The 20,836-nt window shown below is 45.8% G+C and overlaps 1 protein-coding gene across 1 annotated transcript in view; it reads left to right on the forward strand.

The window, feature by feature from the left end:
- The first annotated feature begins 11,325 nt into the window (after nucleotides 1-11,325).
- CLVS2 (clavesin 2) overlaps nucleotides 11,326-20,836 on the forward strand; it is a 110,933-nt gene continuing 101,422 nt past the window's right edge. Inside the window, exon 1 of the mRNA XM_068279474.1 lies at nucleotides 11,326-12,599. Coding sequence (XP_068135575.1) covers nucleotides 12,211-12,599 — 389 coding nt within the window. The 5' untranslated portion in view covers nucleotides 11,326-12,210. The remainder of the gene's footprint in view (nucleotides 12,600-20,836) is intronic.

Here is a 20,836-nt window from a genome sequence, read left to right on the forward strand (position 1 = left end):
AGGGGAGGCGGCAGGTTGTGAGGCCTTGCTGTTGGACGCCTTAGGCGGGCCCGATGCCTTCGTCGCCATCTTGTCTGCATTGTTACTGCGGGAGGCTCGGGTGTTTTGCAAGAGCTGTGCAATATCCGCGGTATTCGAGCCCCCGGATTTGTTGCCTGACTTCTTGCTGGTTCCGGGCATCTGCTCAGGTGAGGTGACAGCAGTTATGTGGAGGGTTAGACCAGAAATTTCAGCCGAGACTGTCGGAGCTCACAGCACTAACGTCTGTCCACCATGACGGTCCGGCCACGCCCCCTATATTTGAATTTTCTGCTAAAGGTTCCAGTTGGTCCAAAAAAATAGACCATTGGGAAGTCATGGCAGTAAATTCAAATATTCCAATTTTGGGACTCTCATTCAGTTTGTTTTGGGGAAGTGATGGCAGAGCTGTAGTTCATTAATTTTTGTCTTTAGGATAAGGATTTTTTTGAAACTCTAAATCCTTGTTAAAATTAGTAGAGATGGCCCGAACCTCTGATTTTCGGTTCACAAACCGCGAACGCGAACTTCCGCAAAAGTTTGGTTCGTGCAAACTTTCTTGAACCGCAATAGACTTCAATGAGGAGGCGAACTTTGAAAACTAGAAACACTTATGCTGGCCACAAAAGTGATGGAAAAGATGTTTCAAGGGGTCTAACGTCTGAGTTTTTGCATGGATGAGTGGGATAGACGCCAAAAGTCCCGGGGAAAAATCTGGATTTGACGCACAGCAGCATTTTAAAGGCAGAAATCACATTGCATGCTAAATTGGAGGCCTAAAGTGCTTTAAAACAACTTGCATGTGTATACATCAATCAGGGAGTGTAATTAGAGTACTGCCTCACACTGACACACCAAACTCACTGTGTAATGCACCGCAAACAGCTATTTGTGTTGTGACGGCCGTGCTGGACTGGTGCGCACCATGGAAAGCGTGCAGGCGATAGCGTTTTTCAAGCCCATATGGTCGCCGGGCTGAGGTAGCTCAATGACAGAACAACAATGACTGTCCAGCTGATCAAATTTGGTCTGTCCACAATCAAGCAACAACCTTATTATCTTGGGTGTGCCCCCCCTCCCGAGACACTCATACCGCCGTCAGTCATTGCTTCATTGTGATACGCAAGCCCCTTCACCGCGGCAAGGTAATGATCACGAGGGGGAATTGACACATGTACATGCCATTTGTTTTGTTGTTGCAGCTGCAGTGCAGCCAGAAAAATTAGGCAGGCATGTACACGCACCAGAAAAAGTAGTATAGCGGCCGCTGCTACCAGCGGCCTTAAAAATTCAGGAAACCACCTGGAGTCCTGGACTCTGTTGGTGGTGGCGGAGAAGGCAGTCAAGCGGCCTGCAGGCAGAGATGCTGTGTGGGGAGCGGCTTAGTCATGGGGCAGGCAGTCACACGGCATGCAGGCAGAGATGCTGTGTGTGGGGGCTGACTTAGTCTTCGGGCGGGCAGTGGCCCTCCGGGATCCATGCCTCATTCATTTTGATAAAGGTGAGGTACTGAACACTTTTGTGACTTAGGCGACTGCTCTTCTCAGTGACTGGTATTACAAATGTGCACCTGTCACACACAGACAGGTACCGGACAGGCACAGTGACACTGTGTGCGCTCACGTAGGTAGGTGGGTGCACTGAACAACAGGTAGGTATATGCAGTGATGGGTATTACAATGTGCACCTGTCACACACAGACAGGTACCGGACAGGCACAGTGACACTGTGTGTGCTCATGTAGTTAGGTGGGTGCGCTGTGAACAACAGGTAGGTACTGTATATGCAGTGATGGGTATTACAATGTGCACCTGTCACACACACAGGTAGTCACTGAATGTGCTGGGCCTGGCAGTGGCACACACAGTAGGAATTACCAAGGCTGTCTATGCAACACAAGTGTCTGTGGAACACACACACACACACACACACAAAAAATAAAAATCATAAGAGCAAGATTAGCTCTCAAAAGAGCTGTTGAGGGGTGCTTTTTTTTTAGCAATAACAATCAGCAAGGAGCAAGCTAAGAAGCCTACAAGAGCCTTACTAAGCTTTCCCTATAGGTCTCTGCACAGCAGCTCTCCCTTCTCTAATTACTGCAGGCACACGAGTGAGTCCAATGCCTGACGCTGCCTGCCTTTATAAGGGGGGAGTGGCTCCAGGATGGAGTGTAGCCTGATTGGCTACAATGTGCCTGCTGACTGTGATGTAGAGGGTCAAAGTTGACCCTCATGATGCACTATGGGGGCGAACCAAACTTCCAGAAAAGTTTGCGGTTCTCTGCGAACGCGAACCACCGAAGTTCACCGGGAACCGTTCGCCAGTGAACCATTCGGGCCATCTCTAATAATTAGGTTACCAGTATTTACTTGGGTGGGGTGGCTATTTGAGGCATACCTGAAGAGCGCAAAATGTTCAAAAATAGAAGTGGGAAGCATCTGGATAATTTAGGCTTTGCCCGGATCCTCATAGTGCCCACCTTTCTAGCGATGGGTCCCTCTGAACATATTTGAAAGAGGCTTGTTGGATATGCTCCCATGGCCACACTCCCATGTTTGTACAAGCGCATCCATACTGGACATGTGCAAGTACAGTCCACATATCCCCAGTAGAATGATGCCATTCATACACAGCCTTTTACTTAATGCAAGGACAGCTTCTGTCTACTGGGCATGTGGGGATTGTACTTGTGCATGTGCAGTACAAATGCGCTCAGATGCAGAGGAGTAGCTATGGGGGGGGGGGGGGTCCATCTATCCCCGGGTGCAGTATCTGTGGGGCACAGTTACAGGTTTTAATTTCCCTGATATGTCTCCGTCCAAGAGTCTATGAAAGACAGTGGAAGGATCCATTCTTCTCCCCTGCTTCCTCCTGCGCTCTGCCCCAGAGTTTTGTCTTATTTTATCTCCCTGCTGTAATCAGTGCTTGCCATGTTTGCATTAAAGGGAACCTTAACTGAGAGGAATATGGATGTTTCCTTTTAAACAATACCAGTTGCTTGGCACTCCTGGTGATCTCTTTTGCTGCAGTAGTGGCTGAATCGCACACCTGAAACAAGCATGCAGCTAATCCAGTCTGACTTCAGTCAGAGTACCTGATCTGACTGCATGCCTGTTCAGGGGCTGTGGCTAAAAGTATTAGAGACACAGGATCAGCAGGGGAGTCACATAGGCAAACGCAGGGAGGGATTACAGCTGCCCAGAATCCCCCCTCAGGCCAGGGCCGGCGCAGTGTCTGGGGACAGGCATAAGTTGAGACACCAGAATACCTGCAGGCATCCTGCAGCTCACAGCACCATGCTGCTGCTTGCTCTTTCCCTGCTACAGTTGACTTTGGATGTAGCAGCAATGTATGTACAGAGCATGGAGCAGCAGTGTGTGTACAGAGCATGGAACAGCAGTGTGTGTACAGAGCATGGAGCAGCTCTGGGGAACTTAACAGATTTAGGTATGAGCACAGTCCTGTGCCTTGCTGGGTGAATGCTTCACTTTCGCCTTCAATAGCAATGTCTACTGTCCTCATTATTATTTGTATCCAAACTGCTCCTGATCGATCCTGTTGTCGATTGGAAACAGATCGGACATTTAGGAAACAATTGTCAGATCCTGTCAGTCTGACGGAAAATTGCATTGTGTGTACCCAGCATGATGTCCTACCATATTATTATACTGTATTGTGCGGAGACCTTTCAGAAATCCCCCCTTTAAAAATCCTGGGTTTGCCCCTGGAGTCAGGCAACTGGTATTATTTTTAAAGGAAAAATCCATATACTTCTCAGTTTAGGTTCCCTTTAAGCAAAGTAGATCATGTGTATTTCTGCGTATCTCCCAACTTTCTAATACTTGATACACATGATACAATTTCTTGCCAGGTGGATGGATCAGATTGATCATTTCCAGCATGTCCGATCTGCTACTGATGGAGAAAAGGATCGATTTTGTGCAGTGCTAATCTGAAAATCGACCCTGTTCTTAATCAGGTGCAGATCGGAGATGCAGGAAATTATTCTAAAACTCAAACATCTCTGGGAAGGCATGATGGACCCCCTTGTGGTTCACACCTTGTCACGAGGGGGCGCAAAAACGGACTTTGTCCCTGGGTGCTGAAAACCCTAGCTACGCCTCTGCTCAGTGCTCAGATGGAGCATGGCCACGTAAAAGAAGAGGATCCTGCACAGCACCATTTGTCTTGAAGAGGATGTGGAAAGGAAAGCCTCTAGACCATCTCAAGGCCTCCAACCCAATACGTAAGTAGATATCTAACTATTAACTTTTTCCCTCACAAGTTTTCTTTAAATAGGGAGACTGCATATGACTCTATGCTCCTCCATTTTATTACTCCAACCTACTTTTGAACAAAATATTTTAGGATGTGTGAGCTTTGTCTCGCAATACAGGAACAAGCGTGCATTGCAAGTGAGGATGGTTTTGCCACTCTTCCACGCAAAGCGAGCTGTTCAAATCACAACCACTGCTAGTGGGTCGGAGGCCTTACTGGCTCACTAATGCTCAGCATCAGTGAGCCAGTAATACAAGCAACATACATGATGTTTGTACAAGGCAAGTTACACCATCTATGTAATGCACATTGCATGGTTTGCATACATCCAATTAAACTTATTATGTGGCATATTGTGAGTGACCTTCAATAAAAGTCTAAAGGATTTTGGGTGTGGGATCTTTAATTAAAGGTAAATATTGTTTTTTTAAGAATAATAAAATATTTTTAAAACTGTGTTGGTTTTACTTATGTCTGTTTCTGGAAATGTGTAAGGGGCACCAGTAACGTCACTAGGGGGGGGGGGGGGGGGGGGGTAGGTGCGAACGCACCAGGTGTCACCAGCAGAGGGGGTGACACCAAGCTCCAGGCTAAGGAAAGTGGAGTAGGCTATGCAAATACAGACCAGGCTAGTGCCTAGTGTACTGCTCAATCCTGCTCTTCTCCCTTTTAGCTGCTCCATGTTGAGCTGATAATGGAGTTCAGATGCCACCAGGGCCACATGGTGATCATCTTAACATCCGCCTATAACAAGCAACACAGCCGTCTCAGCCACCAGGCAGCTATAATTTTTTGCCTATGGCGGCAGGAGGAGGGAAGAGCCTGGTTGCACTGAGTAGTGAGAGAAGAAATGCCTCTCAGCTCACTCAGGGGTCAGATTACAACAGCACCTAAAAGCAGTGCCTGACTCCACTCATAGCTGATTCATTCAGTTCCTTCAGCTCAATGATTCAAAGAACCACAGCAATGAATGAGTCAGTGAGAGAAGACACTCGTCCCAGCTCACTCAGTTCCAGCTCACTCACTCAGGGATCCATTGGAGTACAGCATCAGCTCCTAAGTCCTGACTCTTCACTGGTTAATTCAGTTCCTCTCTCTCTCTCTCTCTCTCTCTCTCTCTCTCTCTCTCTGCTACTGGTAACTACATGGATGTAGAGAGACTGAGTGTAATAGCCAGGCATGGACTGCCCCCCAGGCCACCTTTCATTCAGTGATTTAGGGCTTGTCCAGTGTCTGGTGTATTCAGGTTTGTTGTTGTAAGGCAATGTCAAACACTAAGCTAGCAGATAAAAGTGCAATTAGAGGGCAGACAAGCTGGTAAATATACACAGCATGATGCAGAGCTTGCCTGGAGGGTCTGTGGAAAAACATCTGTCTGGTCTCTCCCCATTGTTAAAATGACTACATGTGCAGATAAGGTGTTAAACAAGTGGAAAAATGTTGACAGTCCCTAAACTCCAGGAGGGCTGCTTTCTGACTTGTGTTAGAGCCCGGCTGGGACAGGAATCCTATTATAGGTAAGTAGTCTCTGTGTAATGTAGGACTGCAATACACATAAGCTCTCTGCTCCATATCAGGCTATTCTCAATTTCTCCACTCCGCCTCTCTCTGGGCTAGTGCACGACAAAATCGCAATAGCAATCACTAGCAGTTTGCGAATGCGACTTTGTGAAGTGATTTTTGAAAGAATCGTTCCCCAAAAAATTGAAAAAATCCCAACGCTGCTGTGGGAACACCGTCATAGGGTAACAATAGCCCAGCGCTTTTCAAATTGCTGTCGATTTGAAAAGCGCTCAGAAGCACTCTTGGTGTGCACCAGCCTCCTTCATTCACCTTTGTTTCCCTCTTCCCCTAGTGCTGGCTGGCTGTGTCTTCTTGTCATACAGGAAAGCTAAATAGAAGTGCAATCCTGGTGAGGCAAATATCTTCTTCCCTCTCTTTCAGCTTTTCTCTCCTCATTATTTCTCTGCATAAGGGCTCAGACACACTATAAGGTAGCGAAAGCAGGGATTAGTAGAGATGGTGGTAAAGGGGAGGACATAGGTAGGTGTATGTCTGTGTGTGTGTGTATAGTGTAGTGTGCGTGCGTGCATGTGTATAGTGTGTGTGTACTGTGCATGTGTATAGTGTGTGTGTATATAGTGTGTACTGTGTGTGTACGTGTGTGTATAGTGTGTGTGTGTATAGTGTGTGTGTGTATAGTGCGTGTGTGTTTGTATAGTGTGTGTGTGTATAGTGTGTGTGTGTGTGTGCGTCCGTGCGAGTTTATATAGTGTGTGCGCAGGGGCGTAACTAGAAATCACTGGGCCCCCCTGCGAATATTTGGATGGGGCCCCCCCCATAGGTGCCAAATAATCGTAATGGGGCAGCGTTTCACTGTAAATTAATTGTAAAGTGGGCAGCATTTTACCAGACAATCGTAATGTGGGCCAGAAAATCGTAATGTGGGCAGAGTTCACCAGAAAATCGTAATGTGGGCCTTTAGAAAATCATAATGTGGGCAGAGTGCACCAGAAAATCGTAATGTGGGCACCAGTCACCAGAAAATAGTAACGTGAGCAGCAGTCACCAGAAAATTGTAACGTGGGCAGCATTCACCAGACAATCGTAATGTGGGCAGCGTTCACCAGAATATCGTAATGTGGGACAGAAAATCGTAATGTGGGCAGAGTTCACCAGAAAATTGTAACATGGACAGCATTCACCAGACAATCGTAACTTGGGCAGTGTTCACCAGAAAATCGTAATGTGGGCCAGAAAATCGTAATGTGGGCAGCGTTCACCAGAAAATCGTAACGTGGACAGCATTCACCAGACAATCGTAACTTGGGCAGTGTTCACCAGAAAATCGTAATGTGGGCCAGAAAATCGCAATGTGGGCAGCAGTCACCAGAAAATCGCCATGTGGGCAGCAGTCACCAGAAAATTGCAATGTGGGCATCAGTCACCAGAAAATCCTAATGTGGGCAGCAGTCACCAGAATATCGTAATGTGGGCAGAAGTCACCAGAAAATCGCAATGTGGGCAGCAGTCACCAGAAAATCCTAATGTGGGCAGCATACACCAGAAAATCGCAATGTGGGCAGCAGACACCTGAAAATCGCAATGTGGGCAGCAGACACCTGAAAATCGTAATGTGGGCAGCAGACACCTGAAAATCGTAATGTGGGCAGCAGACACCTGAAAATCGTAATGAGGGCAGCAGACACCTGAAAATCGCAATGTGGGCAGCAGTGACCAGAAAATCGCAATGTGGGCAGCAGTGACCAGAAAATCGTAATGTGGGCAGCAGACACCTGAAAATCGCAATGTGGGCAGCAGACACCTGAAAATCGTAATGTGGGCAGCAGACACCAGAAAATCGCAATGTGGGCAGCAGACACCAGAAAATCATAATGTGGGCAGCAGACACCTGAAAATCGTAATGTGGGCAGCAGACACCTGAAAATCGTAATGTGGGCAGCAGACACCTGAAAATCGTAATGTGGGCAGCAGACACCTGAAAATCGTAATGTGGGCAGCAGACACCAGAAAATCATAATGTGGGCAGCAGACACCAGAAAATCGCAATGTGGGCAGCAGTGACCAGAAAATCGCAATGTGGGCAGCAGTGACCAGAAAATCGTAATGTGGGCAGCAGACACCAGAAAATCGCAATGTGGGCAGCAGTGACCAGAAAATCGTAATGTGGGCAGCAGACACCAGAAAATCATAATGTGGGCAGCAGACACCTGAAAATCACAATGTGGGCAGCAGTGACCAGAAAATCACAATGTAGGCAGCAGACACTAGAAAAAAAATGCACCTGTGAAAAAAAAAACAATTCACTTACCTGACAGAAGTCTTCTCCTCTCCCGGCATCTGGCTCGCAGCTCCCCGAGTCCTCCTGCAGCACATCTCCCGCGCTGACAGGCAGAGTGCAGGGCTACGGCAAGATGGCTGCCGAAGCCCTGTACTAGAGACACAAATAGTCTCCAGTGTAGGGCTTCTTCGGCGGCCATCTTGCCATAGCCCTGCTCTGCCTGCCGGAGACTATGCAGGCTACTGGAGCGGGGCTGCGGGGAATGAACTGGCGCAGCGTCTATTAGACGCTGCGGCCAGTTGAGCACCTTGCTGGGGGGTCCAGAGCAGCGCTCCCCCCACGCACAGTGAGCGGGCCCCAGAGCAGCCCCGGGCGGCAGGGCCCCCCTGCGGCTGAGAGAGTCGCATCCCCGGTAGGTACGCCGGTGGTGACAGCCTTTCCTCCTCCGGGCCCCTGACTTGCTAGGGGCCCCCCTGCAACTGCAGGGGCTGCAGGGTCTATTCCTACGCCCCTGTGTGTGCGTGTGTATAGTGTGTTTGTGTGGTGTGTGTGTGTGTACTGTGTGTGGTGTGTGTGAGTGCATGCCGCAATAAGTATATTTTATGGTGAAACGCTCTGCTGCATTACAACTATTTTATGGTGAACCCATGCCGCAATAAGTGTATTTTCTGATTTTCTGGTGAAACGCTGCTGCATTATAATTATTTTCAGGGGTTTTGGGGGTGGTGTTCACCACGGGGGTGGGGGGGTATGGGGCTGGGGGGCAATCACGGGGGGTGAGGGGGTGCGCCACAGGATTTCTCGCCTGGAGTGACAAAATGGCTAGAGGCACCCCTGACAAGCAACATTACTACCTAGTGAGGTTGGGTGACACCAACCCTAGTGACGCCTCTGAGGGGCACTAATGCACCACTATAACCATTTAAATTGGGGGTGCAGATACCGTATCTGGGAGCTCCCTTGATGTTGAAGGGGACAGAGTCTCATGCTGCTGGGATCTGTATTTCCTGGGTGGGTAATGCAGCATACATGGGGGGGCAAGGGGATAACAGTGTCTGGGAGGGGTACCCTTTGCTGTCCACTTTTTCAAATGTTAAAGAAAATGTGTACTGTCACTATTGACTTTAGAACAAAACCTTGTATATGTAAAGTATGGGGAATGTAACAAGACCAATACCAAGGCAAACTGATGCTGGCGCAAATCGATTTTCTCAGAAATGTTGCCTTGTGACCATAACGTACAGAGGAAATCTGGTGATGATAGCGTGTTTGGAGATTTCACAATATGCCATAAACCATTTGAATAAGACAGGGTTCCTATTTAAAAATATGTTGTCCTGTCTAAACTTTAAAATCCATTTTTTTCAAAAGTTATGTGGTCTTTTTGAATGGAAAATGGAATGTTCCCATTTTTAGCTTGGCATACTGCACATGATGATAACGTGGCTTTGCAAATAACCGTGAAAGTCTGTGACGTAGACCTCAATTAAAAATTTGCCTCATGGTGAATTGAGGCCTTTTGATTTGTGAAGAATTCACCTTAAAAGAAGCCTAGAGCAAATATTAGGTATAGAAATTTACCTAATATTTTAATATTTGCTTGTGTATTGTAAATGATGTGCCCCACAGCAGTTGCATGTCTCCGCATAAAGAAACTTCACATGCACTGGAGGAAGTGCCGTGTACGTGCTTGCACGGCAATATGACGCATGGCAGAGGGGAGGAGGAAGAAGCCAGGAAGCCTGCACAGGCTTCCTGTTTCCAGGTCACAGCATGACTTTTGGCAATCGCCGCTGCAATGTAATTTATAATGTGCAAACCGACAGAACCTTTAACACAGGATCTGGTGAGTGTATGGACAGTACGAAATATACGTGGGTATGCTTAAATGCATACCCACAGCCTCTGCTCAGGTTCCCTTTAAACTGAGGCATTTCTTCCCTGCTGTTACTTTAAAATGTAAACTTTTTTTTTTCCTCTCAGAGAAGCTAAATCCTTGTAAAGAAGTTAGATAAAAGTAAGGGCTCTTTTACACGAACAGCTGACAGCATTGCACTTTACTGCTTGTCAGACGCTCCTGTTTCTGTACAGGGCGCTTGCAGCGGGCGACAGAGCATTGCTGAGGCTGTACAGACATGTTATCAGCCTCCTGGCTAGGCACAGTGTCGTTTGTCTAGGGACAGGAGGATCCTTGAGGACTGGCATGGAACAGGAAGTCTGCAGGGGGCCGGTAAGTAAAACTTTTTTTTTTTTTTAAACAGCTTAAGCTCCAGCATACCGGATCTTTAGCAGACGTTGTGCAGCCACTGTACACACACTGATCTGACTCCCAATGCCCGCCTATGGCGGACATTGTCACCTGGCACAGACAAGTTTAGACCAGCATGTGTATGTAGCTAGGAACGTTACAACCAGACATTCTTATAAGGGCCTGTTCACTATAGAAATTGCAAAACGTTGCCCAGCGATTCCGATCGTGATTTTGCGGCGATTTTATAGCAATTGCGTTTTGAGATTTTCATTTGGTGAATGTACAGCACAGTGCGATTCCTCTAAAAATGCTGTATGCAGTGTTTGCGAATTGCGATTTTTGCAAATTGCAACGACTGCAGTGGGAATGATCCCATAGGGATACACTGTACACAGCACTTTGCTTTGCTGGTTGCCAGTGATATGCAGCACACTGAATCGCTGCAGAAAAGCACCCCAGTGGCAATGGGCCCTTTTTATACCAGGCATTCTTTTAAGTGAATGTTTGGAGAGAGCAAAACTTCATCACACTTCAGTAAATAATTCCTGCTGTGCCTGCTTCTGGTTGTATTTGCTATAAAATCCACTTCTTTTACTTATAGCACAATTGTACAGACTACAGAAAGGAGGGGTAGGATTGCTTGCTATTTAAAATGCAGCTAGCTTTCTGGGGGACTTGGACTAGGGTGGGGAAGGGCTGTGTAAGTGCAGCAATAAAAGAAAGGACAGCAGGTGCACAATGGAACAGAGATGTGTAACAAAGAATGGTGACTGGCATGTCGGGTGAGATAAGAACAGGGAGGATGCAGCATTCTGCTGAGCTGTGCGAGGAAGCAGGCAGCTGGAGCCCCTGTGAGCATCAGCTAGAAGCAGAAGTAGTAGCTGCATAGTATTGGCCCAGCCAGGGCTGACGTCATCCACCCTCCAGCAGCAGCAGGACCAGAAGTGATTGAATGCACAAAACAGACGGGCAGCCTCTCATCTTATAGCCATCCAAAGCACAGCAACTGCAAGGCTACAGTGGCAGCCCCATCCACTCTCTGGCTGGATGCAGATTAACACACATGAAACCATCTTGCGCTCTGTGTGATACTGCTGGACCTTCCCTCCTGTCTGATTGCTGGACCCTCCATCCTCTCCACCTTATTGCTGGACCACCCCTTCCACCTTATTGCCTGGCAAAGGTGCTGCGTTGACACCAGTCAGCTCTATGAGCCACATGTAAAAGGGACTCGGCTTCCTCCTTGATCTTTTTCCCTACAGAGATGCTGCTGCTTTCTGCTGATGGGTAACATTGATCTGTTCCTGGACCAGCAGCGACTGCAGGTTTCTGCATTTCTCAGGATTGTGAGCCAGAACCTGGGATGTATGCTGCATTCACATCTGTAGCAGAGAATTTGTGACCACCAGGATGGGCTTTTTGTGATCCACAAAGCCAAGCTGCTAACAATCACTGACTGTGGATGTAAGGGGCAATGATACATGAGCAGTAATAATATCTCCGAACAGATATCCTTGTTTATTCAGAAGCACCGGGATAATGCAGGGAAATGATGTATCTATGGCTTGGTGTTGTGAATAATTTAGTATATATGTGATAAGATGAGCAAGATGCTCTGTGTATTTGGCTCTCTTGAATGTTAGTGCTGCCCCTTACTGTCTGGGGCTGAATTGTGCACTGGGATAAGCAAAAAAAGGATACAGCAAAAGGGTTTGTATTTTTTATGAACATATAATATTTTGGACAGTTATCAGAGCTCCTATTCAGACTACATACAAGGTTTTCGTATACTGCCCCAGTTGATATAGATCTTTATTTTGCTTTCACTGCAAGCATAGCTTGAAATTCAGGCTCAGTCAACATGACTCACTTACAGGCTGGCCTGTCTCCTGAGACACTAGAGAAAGCTCGATTGGAACTTAATGAGAACCCAGACACATTGCACCAGGATATCCAGGAGGTAAGAGACATGGTGATCACAAGGCCGGATATTGGATTCCTCAGGACAGATGATGCTTTCATTTTGAGGTTTTTGCGGGCGAGGAAGTTCAACCACTTTGAAGCTTTCCGCTTACTGGCCCAATATTTTGAATACCGCCAACAAAACCTGGATATGTTCAAGAACTTTAAGGCCACAGATCCAGGAATAAAGCAAGGGCTTAAGGATGGATTTCCAGGAGTGCTGTCCAACCTCGACCACTTTGGCAGAAAGATCTTAGTATTATTTGCTGCTAACTGGGACCAGAGCAGGTAAAATGGGGGTTATATGCTGGTGAAATACATACAGGCCTGTTTTAAAGAGGCAGTGCAGAGTGCAGTGACTATGAGCAGAGCACAGTGACCCAGAGAAAGCAAATCATCACTAAGTAGGTAAATATGAGTGTTTGCTCTGGATTACTGAGCTCTGGCTATAATCACTAACATATATCTACGTTACCAAATGATCTTGTTGGTCTTCTGTTTAAGTGCAGTCTGTGGGCTGATACTCAAAACTGATGTCTGGATCCCATCATCCAGGGATGTAACTAAAGGGGAACAGCACCTGTGACTGCAGCGGGGCCCAGAGGTGTGGGAGGGCCCCAACTACTAACCTCCCCTTTCTCTTATACTTCAGATCTGGTGTTTTTGTGGCAACATGTTATGGGTGTGAAGACCCTGATGGCCACACTTGTTTTATGGCCTATGTAAAATGGACCCCCCATGTTGTAAAGGTCACTAAGGGGAGGCAAGGGAAGGGTTGTGAACATTAAGGGGGCCCTATCAAAGCTTTTCGGGGGAAGGGGGGCACGATTTGTAGTTACACCCCTGTCATCATCTTTGAATACCCATTCAATTCTGTAAAGAAATCCATCTTTTCAGGATCCCAGAATAATGGAGACCAGAAGAAGTGGTGGGGTTAAAATAACGGTATTAAAAGGACCAACATTTGTGTCCTAATACCACGTGACTACAATGCACACTGTGGTTTTTCTAACCAGACTCACTGAAAACGAATAGAATAACTGTCTGAATTAGTGAAATTGCTAGTTTGTCTAATAATAGATCATTTAGACAGATTATTATCCATGATTACTATTATAGAAGGTGACTTAAACCTGAAACAAAAATCGAACACACACCATCAAGAAGCAGGGGATATTGTTCCAGAGGATCTGCATTTCTCCCACGTCGAGATTGATTAGGAAAATGCACAGATCTTTGTTCTCATTGTTACATAACAATCACTAGGTATTGATTTGTGTGGTCAAGTTGGCACCACTTTCCAGACAAACGTAGCTATTACAGCAGCAGAATAACAGTTATGATTCTTTTGTGTACAGTTCAGGAGACAGTCGTGTTAACATTTACATTATATGATTGCGTAATGCTTTATGTTAATGTCTACATAGCATAAGTACTGCTTTAGTGCATTTTTGTATGTTGATTTTTGCAGGAGTTTACTTAGCAGAAATATCTGGTAAAGACAGGTACATTCAGTATATTGTACTATTTCCACATACATGTTAATTATATAAGAAGAGTGTTGCAATATCTCTCCATGCATTGACAGTAGAATCTAAGTACCTGAGCACTTGTACGTCCGACTTCCAGGTGCTGAAGTTGGTTGCAGAAGCTTGAATTTCCCACACAACCCCCTGGTTCAACATTCTGCCAAGTGATCAGGGGCGTAGCAACAGGGGTTGCAGAGGTTGCGTCCGCATCGGGGCCCTTGGCCCAGAGGGGCCCCAAAGGGCTCTCCCTCAACTACAGCTTTAGCTCTCTATTGGTCCTGTGCTCATAGTAATCACTTCTATAGATACTTTGAATGGTGGTAATTATTAACGCACTGTTCCCCATCCCCTTCTTGCACCTCTGACACTGTAGTTACCATTGTCAGGTGTTGGTGCGCTGTATCAATTGTTATGTATAGAGTGCTTGTGGGGCCCCATTGTAAAACTTGCATCGGGGCTCACAGCTCCTTAGCTACGCCACTGCAAGTGATGAGTGGGCTGCTATGTGTGAGGTTTTCAGAACATTGATGGTTGTATCATGAATGACTGTGAAATATGCTGGAGTCTGTAATTCATTTAAAAAAGCAACAAGAACATTCTGCCAAGTACTTGGGCATATTAGACCCACGGTTCTCAACCTGGGTTATGTGTGTACCTCAGGCAGTAGCTATGTTGGGCTCAGGGAGAACTTGAACCTATCACAGTCAATCATATATAGCGAGTTTTGGGGAAATAAAAGTACATTTGAAAAGCATTTAGAAGCAAGTATTGAGCAGCCCTAACAGATATATACTGTATATGCTTCAAGGTGTACCAATTGTGGGGTTATCTATAATAATACTTTAAAACACTGGCTCCAAGAAGGGGTACAGGCTGTATGTAATATTGCTGAGATCCTCTGTATTAGACTACTGTATCTGGATAAAGACATTCTTTAGGTTCTCATATGGTCAATAGCAGGGGCGTAACTACAGATAATGGGGCCCCCCAGCAAAACTTTGATGGGGCGCCCCAATGTTCACACCCTTTCCCATGCCTCCCCTGGTGATCTTCACAGCTTTCACTAGGGTAATACATCAACTGTGGACATCATAATCTTCAGGTTAGCACAGCATGGGCCTGATGCACTATAGTCTGGTAAAGGTGCCATGTACAGGCAGTGCACAGCAATTTTACTGTTACTACTGCTGAGGAAGCAGCGCCTCATTGCTATAGCAACACGCACATTAACCCTGTAATGCAGGTGGCATTAAGGGTTAACGGGTGCTGCTCCCCCGTAATGGTAAAATAACATCAGGTCTAATGTTTTTGGTGCTGAAGCAATTTATTTTTTCAATTCAAGAGTCAACACAGATTGACATTTGTTTTGGGGACATGGAGGGTCCCCTTCTTCAGAATAAGTGCAGACAAACAGTGGTTTAAAGAATAAAGCACTAAAGACGTGGTGTACTAACCAGTTTTGGACTTTTGCTTATTTAAAGAGGAACCTAGGATTGAACTTAATTTCAATCAGTAGCTGATACCCCCATTCCCACAAGGAATGTTTACCTTTTCTTGAATAAATCATCAGGGGAGTCTATGTGGCTGATAGTGTGTTGAAACCCCACCCACACTCTGATGTCATGACCAAGGTCCTGACAATTTGCTGTCTGTGAACTTCATTGCTTTGTGGGAAATAACAGCTTTTTCCAACTGCCAAGCAAGCCATATTTCACTCTGTGCATCAAACTCTCAGTAACGAACATTCCGTACAGATAACCTGGCAGGACTATAGATGTCACAATCAGTGATTGATTTCAGAATGTAAATCAGGGAGAGGAAAGATTTTACAGTGGGCAAACACTGAATAAACAATCCTATAAATGAATATTGTAAAAAATAAGTAATCTTATTCATTATGTTATTTTCACTACAGTTCCTCTTTAAGGATCATGCTGCCAAGGGAACACTTAAGTGACGACTCTTCCTCTTTACACCTTGGTAATTTTACAGAAAAGAACATTCATTCAAAGAAGTGAGGAACTGGAGTGCAGTCTTGTGGTATCAAAACTTTGTAGAAAACTTTATTAGCACATAGAAAAAACATTAAAAGAGGGTTTCTTCAATTCCATGTAATCAATCTTCATATGATCAATAATACATCAACAAAAGGAAAAAATGAAGTTGATGGAACTGACAAACACTATATTCTGGCTTGGTTTGATTGTAATCTTAAATAGACGTTGTGTCTCAAAGGCAACGACACATGTTCGTTTCGGGCTCTTTATACAATAAATGTGCCCTTCATCAGGCCGTAACACAAAATTTCTGTATGGCTCAATCAAGGGGAAAAGGCCAGAGGTATATAGAACAAATGATACTGGCATCCGAACCCACCAGATGCACAAGGTGGTACTCCCCAGGCGTAAAGAAGGGATAACGCTGCTACAAGGGAAGCCCAATTTTTGATCCTTCACTTCAGACAGGACTTTACCCAATTATACGTATATAGACTCTTCCTCTTTACACACACCACCCAGCCAGCCAGCTAACATGCAAGGATAGTCCACCTCCCCTCCTGGAGCAGTATAAGGATGACAATTTTGGTGTTAATTGTGCCGTTGAGAAATAGATGCTTTCTGAAGCTTCTCTGCCACTATCAAAGGAAGTTCCAATTATAGCCTCTTTGTCACCTGTGATGTATGGGAGTTATTATCTGAGCTTCCATTGGGTTAGGTCGAGCTGGGACATACTGTAGCACACTTTCTTCTGTTCCCGTTACAAGACCGAGTACAGCTGTACAGCAGTGCACACTTCCTCCTAGCCCTATTCCGCTATTGGATTTTGGCACATATGTCTGGCAACTTCTGATAGAAAAAAAGAAAATACTATATATGAAAACTACAATTCAGAAATATGGGATATGTATAATGTGGCTTCATAATGTGTTTCTAGTGAGTTATAAAAACACTACGCATCCACGGTATGGACATCACACTTCTGCTATTCTGACAATTCATTGTAGAGAGGAAAAACAAAGGTTTGCCTTCTTAAAACAGAAGGTATTTGCAATTATTCAGATTGGAGTGAGCATATGGTGTCTCCCACAATGCTTCACTGCTAAATATGCAAATCTTCCTTTGTTGTCCCTGTAAGCTAACCACACCTCCAGAACCACTGGAATGCAATGATGTGCCAGCTTGTTAATTGTACAGAGCCACAATAATCCAACATGCATACAGACTGTTTCGGATTGGTTGATCCTCATCAGTGCATGGCATGGATTAATGTGCCAATATGAGGTAGGACATGAAGCACCCAGAGTTACAGATTACTCAGCAAGGTCATGGTGTACCGGAACTCCTTGGAGTGTGTAAGGGGCTACCTTTGTATGTAGACCCTTGCAGAATCCTAGGAGTTCTGGTTCACCATGAGCTTGCTGGGTAATCTGTAACTTTGTAAAGGTGACAAACACTTCTCTTAGCTAAAATTGTACATGGCAAGGGATAACTCACCTATTTATAAATATGTACCATTGCTAGATATGTCCACGACTAGACCCTTCCAGCCAAATTTCTGCTGCAGTAACAGCCCACTCTTTCCTTCTGTATACAGAATGGCAGGGGTGCTCGGATACCCCTTTTCAAAATCCGAATTGATCCGTATCCGGATACCCAGATATCCGGACCCTGATCGGATATCCGAATCCGATCGTTCAGATATCCGCGTTCATGTGGATATCTGAACGCATTATCTGGGCTATCCGGATGGATTCGGATATCTGAATAGAAAAACCAGAAGTGCCCTTTAAATTGCTTTAAAAACGTTTTTTAGGGTAAATGTGGCATGTAGCATCATTATTTTTTAAAGGGGAACACTAATTGATGATGTGGGGACTTAAAATCCCCCCCCCTCAAAAAAAATGGCTGTCAATTAACATTAGGCCTAGGTTCCAGACAGCGGCCGTGCAGCCAAATTGTGTGCAAAGTCCAACCGCACAACTGGGACATGACAGTTTTCAGCCAAGACACCTCCAAAAAATTACGCAGCAATTGTGTTTTGGGTTAAATATAGGCAGTATCAGTGGCCTGTGGCACCCTGGCCTGGTGGTGGGAGTAGGGCAATGCAGCAGCAGCAGGTGTAACGTGTGCCAGGAGCATGCCGGACGTGGCACATGGCAATTGGCACTTAGCACGTGTCACATGGCACATAGCGCCATGTGACATGTGCCAAGTGCCATGTGACACATGCCAAGTGCCACGTGACAAGTGCCCAGTGACAGTCAGACAGCAGAGGAGAAGGCACTAGTGCACACTGTCACACTGCTCACAGCACAGCAGTTCTGTAGAAAGCTAACACAGTAGTACTACTACTCTAACAACTTCTAGCACTGACTGCAGTACTACAGTACTAACTACACAATAACACAGTAATCCTATCCCCTAATCCCTAACCTAACCTATATCTAAGGCCAATAGCTGGTTATATGCTAGCCTATACCTAAGGCCAATTATATACTGGCTATTTGCTATTACACCGACCACAGTTATAAAAAGAATACTGAATGTAAATTGCACATGTTACCCATATATTGTATATTATTGTATATCCATCTGCATACTATATAATTAAGTTTTTGAGGTTTTACAATGTGCTCCTATTGACTATACAATAAAAGACAAACATAGCCTGCATCCCTCATTATGGGCCATATTCTATTCCAGGTGATAAGTAGCTTGCAGATACGAGCTACTTATTACCTTGCCATCGCGCGAGGATTACCGGCAAATCCTATTGCCCATTTCCTTTGCGCAATGGCGAAAGCTTGAGCGACGCTCCCTTTTTCCGGGTGTTGGGGAGCAAGGTTTGCACTTTGGTGCTGTCCTTCAGCACCATGGCCTCACTCCCCACACATGCGCAAACCAGCCGCTGCATCTGGGGGTCTCTTTTAATAAGGAGAACCCCAGAGCTCCCTGTTGGGTCTCCGCACATCTCTAAAGCCCCCCACGTAGCTGCACCAGGCATCCTGTCAATATACATGCCGCCGCTAATCACCCGCCGCCTCTCGCCACAAGTTTCTCGTCATGTAATTACAGTTGTATGAGTCACTGTAATTACTGTGCATCGGAGCCCCGGAAAAGCATCTTTAAAGCTCCCACCGCGGATCCCCATTGGTCCACTGTCTGAGCCATTTCATTGGCTCAGACAGTGGACCAATGGGGAGGCAGCAGGTGATTGTATGTATATTGATAGGGCTGCCTGGTGCAGCTACGTGGGGGGCTTTAGAGATGTGCGGAGACCCGACGGGGAGCTCTGGGGGTCTCCTTATTAAAGGAAACCCCCAGATGCAGCGGCGGGTTTGCGCATGTGTGGGGAGCTTTAGAGATGTGCAGCGATCGACTGGGAGCTCTGGGCAGTGGGGTAGCTAAAAAACTGTTGGCCCCGATGCAAGTTTTACATTGGGGGCCCCCCAGCACTCTATACAGAACAATTGATATGGCGCACCAAAACCAATCAAGGACAATGTCAGAGGTGCAAAAAGGGGATGGGGAACAGTTTGTTAATTATTACTACTATTCAAAGTATATATAGAAGTGAATATTATCTGCACAGGACCAATAAAGAGCAGGTGTGTGTGTGTTGCATGTGTGCAGAATGACTGACTTATGTTTATACCGAACACTTGACAGCCATAAATGAGCAACACAGTACCAGCTTATTTAGCTAATTAGCAGCCAAGCCTGCTGGGTATGCTCCTTCTCCTCTGTGCAGGGCCGGTGGCAGATAACACAGTTACCTGTACTGGCCAGAGCTGTTGTCCTTCTCCTCACCAGTGACTCCTACCTGCTCTGCTCTCTAGCCTCGCGTCCAGGAAGGTGAGAGGGGAAGCAGTAGATTTGGGCGCATGAGACAAGTGGACAAAAAGGGCGCCCCATTCACTTCCATTATAAATATCGTTTAATGGGCGCTGAACGGGGAAAATAAGGCGCCGGAGATTTTTAAGGATTTATAATGGCGCCCGGAGATTTTTAAGGATTTATAACGGCGCCCGGAGATTTTTAAGGATTTATAACTATGTTTGTGATGATTTAAGTTTACAAAATGAGCCCGTAACGAATAACGTTTATGAAGATAATAAATCACTATTTCTAAAACATTTCTAACACATTATTATCCACCCAAAAAAATAATTTACATTTTTTTTCTTTACATTTTTTATTTATTAATGTCTGTAAAACATTATTATCCATAGGGGGTCTTAGGTTTAGGCACCAACAGGGGGGTCTTAGGTTTAGGCACCAACTGGGGGGTCTTAGGTTTAGGCACCAACAGGGGGGTCTTAGGTTTAGGCACCAACAGGGGGGTCTTAGGTTTAGGCACCAACAGGGGGGTCTTAGGTTTAGGCACCAACAGGGGGGTCTTAGGTTTAGGCACCAACAGGGGGGTCTTAGGTTTAGGCACCAACAGGGGGGTCTTAGGTTTAGGCACCAACAGGGGGGTCTTAGGTTTAGGCACCAACAGGGGGGTCTTAGGTTTAGGCACCAACAGGGGGGTCTTGGGTTTAGGCACCAACAGGGGGGTCTAGGGGTTAGGGATAGGTACAGGGAGGGTTTTTAATAAACGAAAATATAAGTTTCACTTTACAAACAGGGAAGATTAACGTTTTAAGAATTGCCGATCTCATACACATTATTTAGTGATTTATAAATTCATAAAACACTATTTATAAACGAAATTCTACACAATAATTTCTATAAACGATATTTCCATTTATCGTTTATACCACGCGCCCTTTTTTCCCGACGCCCTTTTCGTACGTACGCGGTGAGAGGAGGGGCAGAGCTGGAGAACAGACATGGATTGCTTAAGGCAGAAGAAACAGTGCAGTAGAGACACTTAGCTGTACATCTGCTCCACTGCCGACTCTGTTGGTATGGCCATCACCTGCCCCAGACCTTCTGATGCCATAGGCACCAACCTAATTGGCCTTTGCTGAAATCCAGCCCAGGTGCTGCA

This window comes from Hyperolius riggenbachi, chromosome 4, assembly GCF_040937935.1.
Source record: "Hyperolius riggenbachi isolate aHypRig1 chromosome 4, aHypRig1.pri, whole genome shotgun sequence".
Classification (NCBI taxonomy): Eukaryota; Metazoa; Chordata; class Amphibia; order Anura; family Hyperoliidae; genus Hyperolius; species Hyperolius riggenbachi.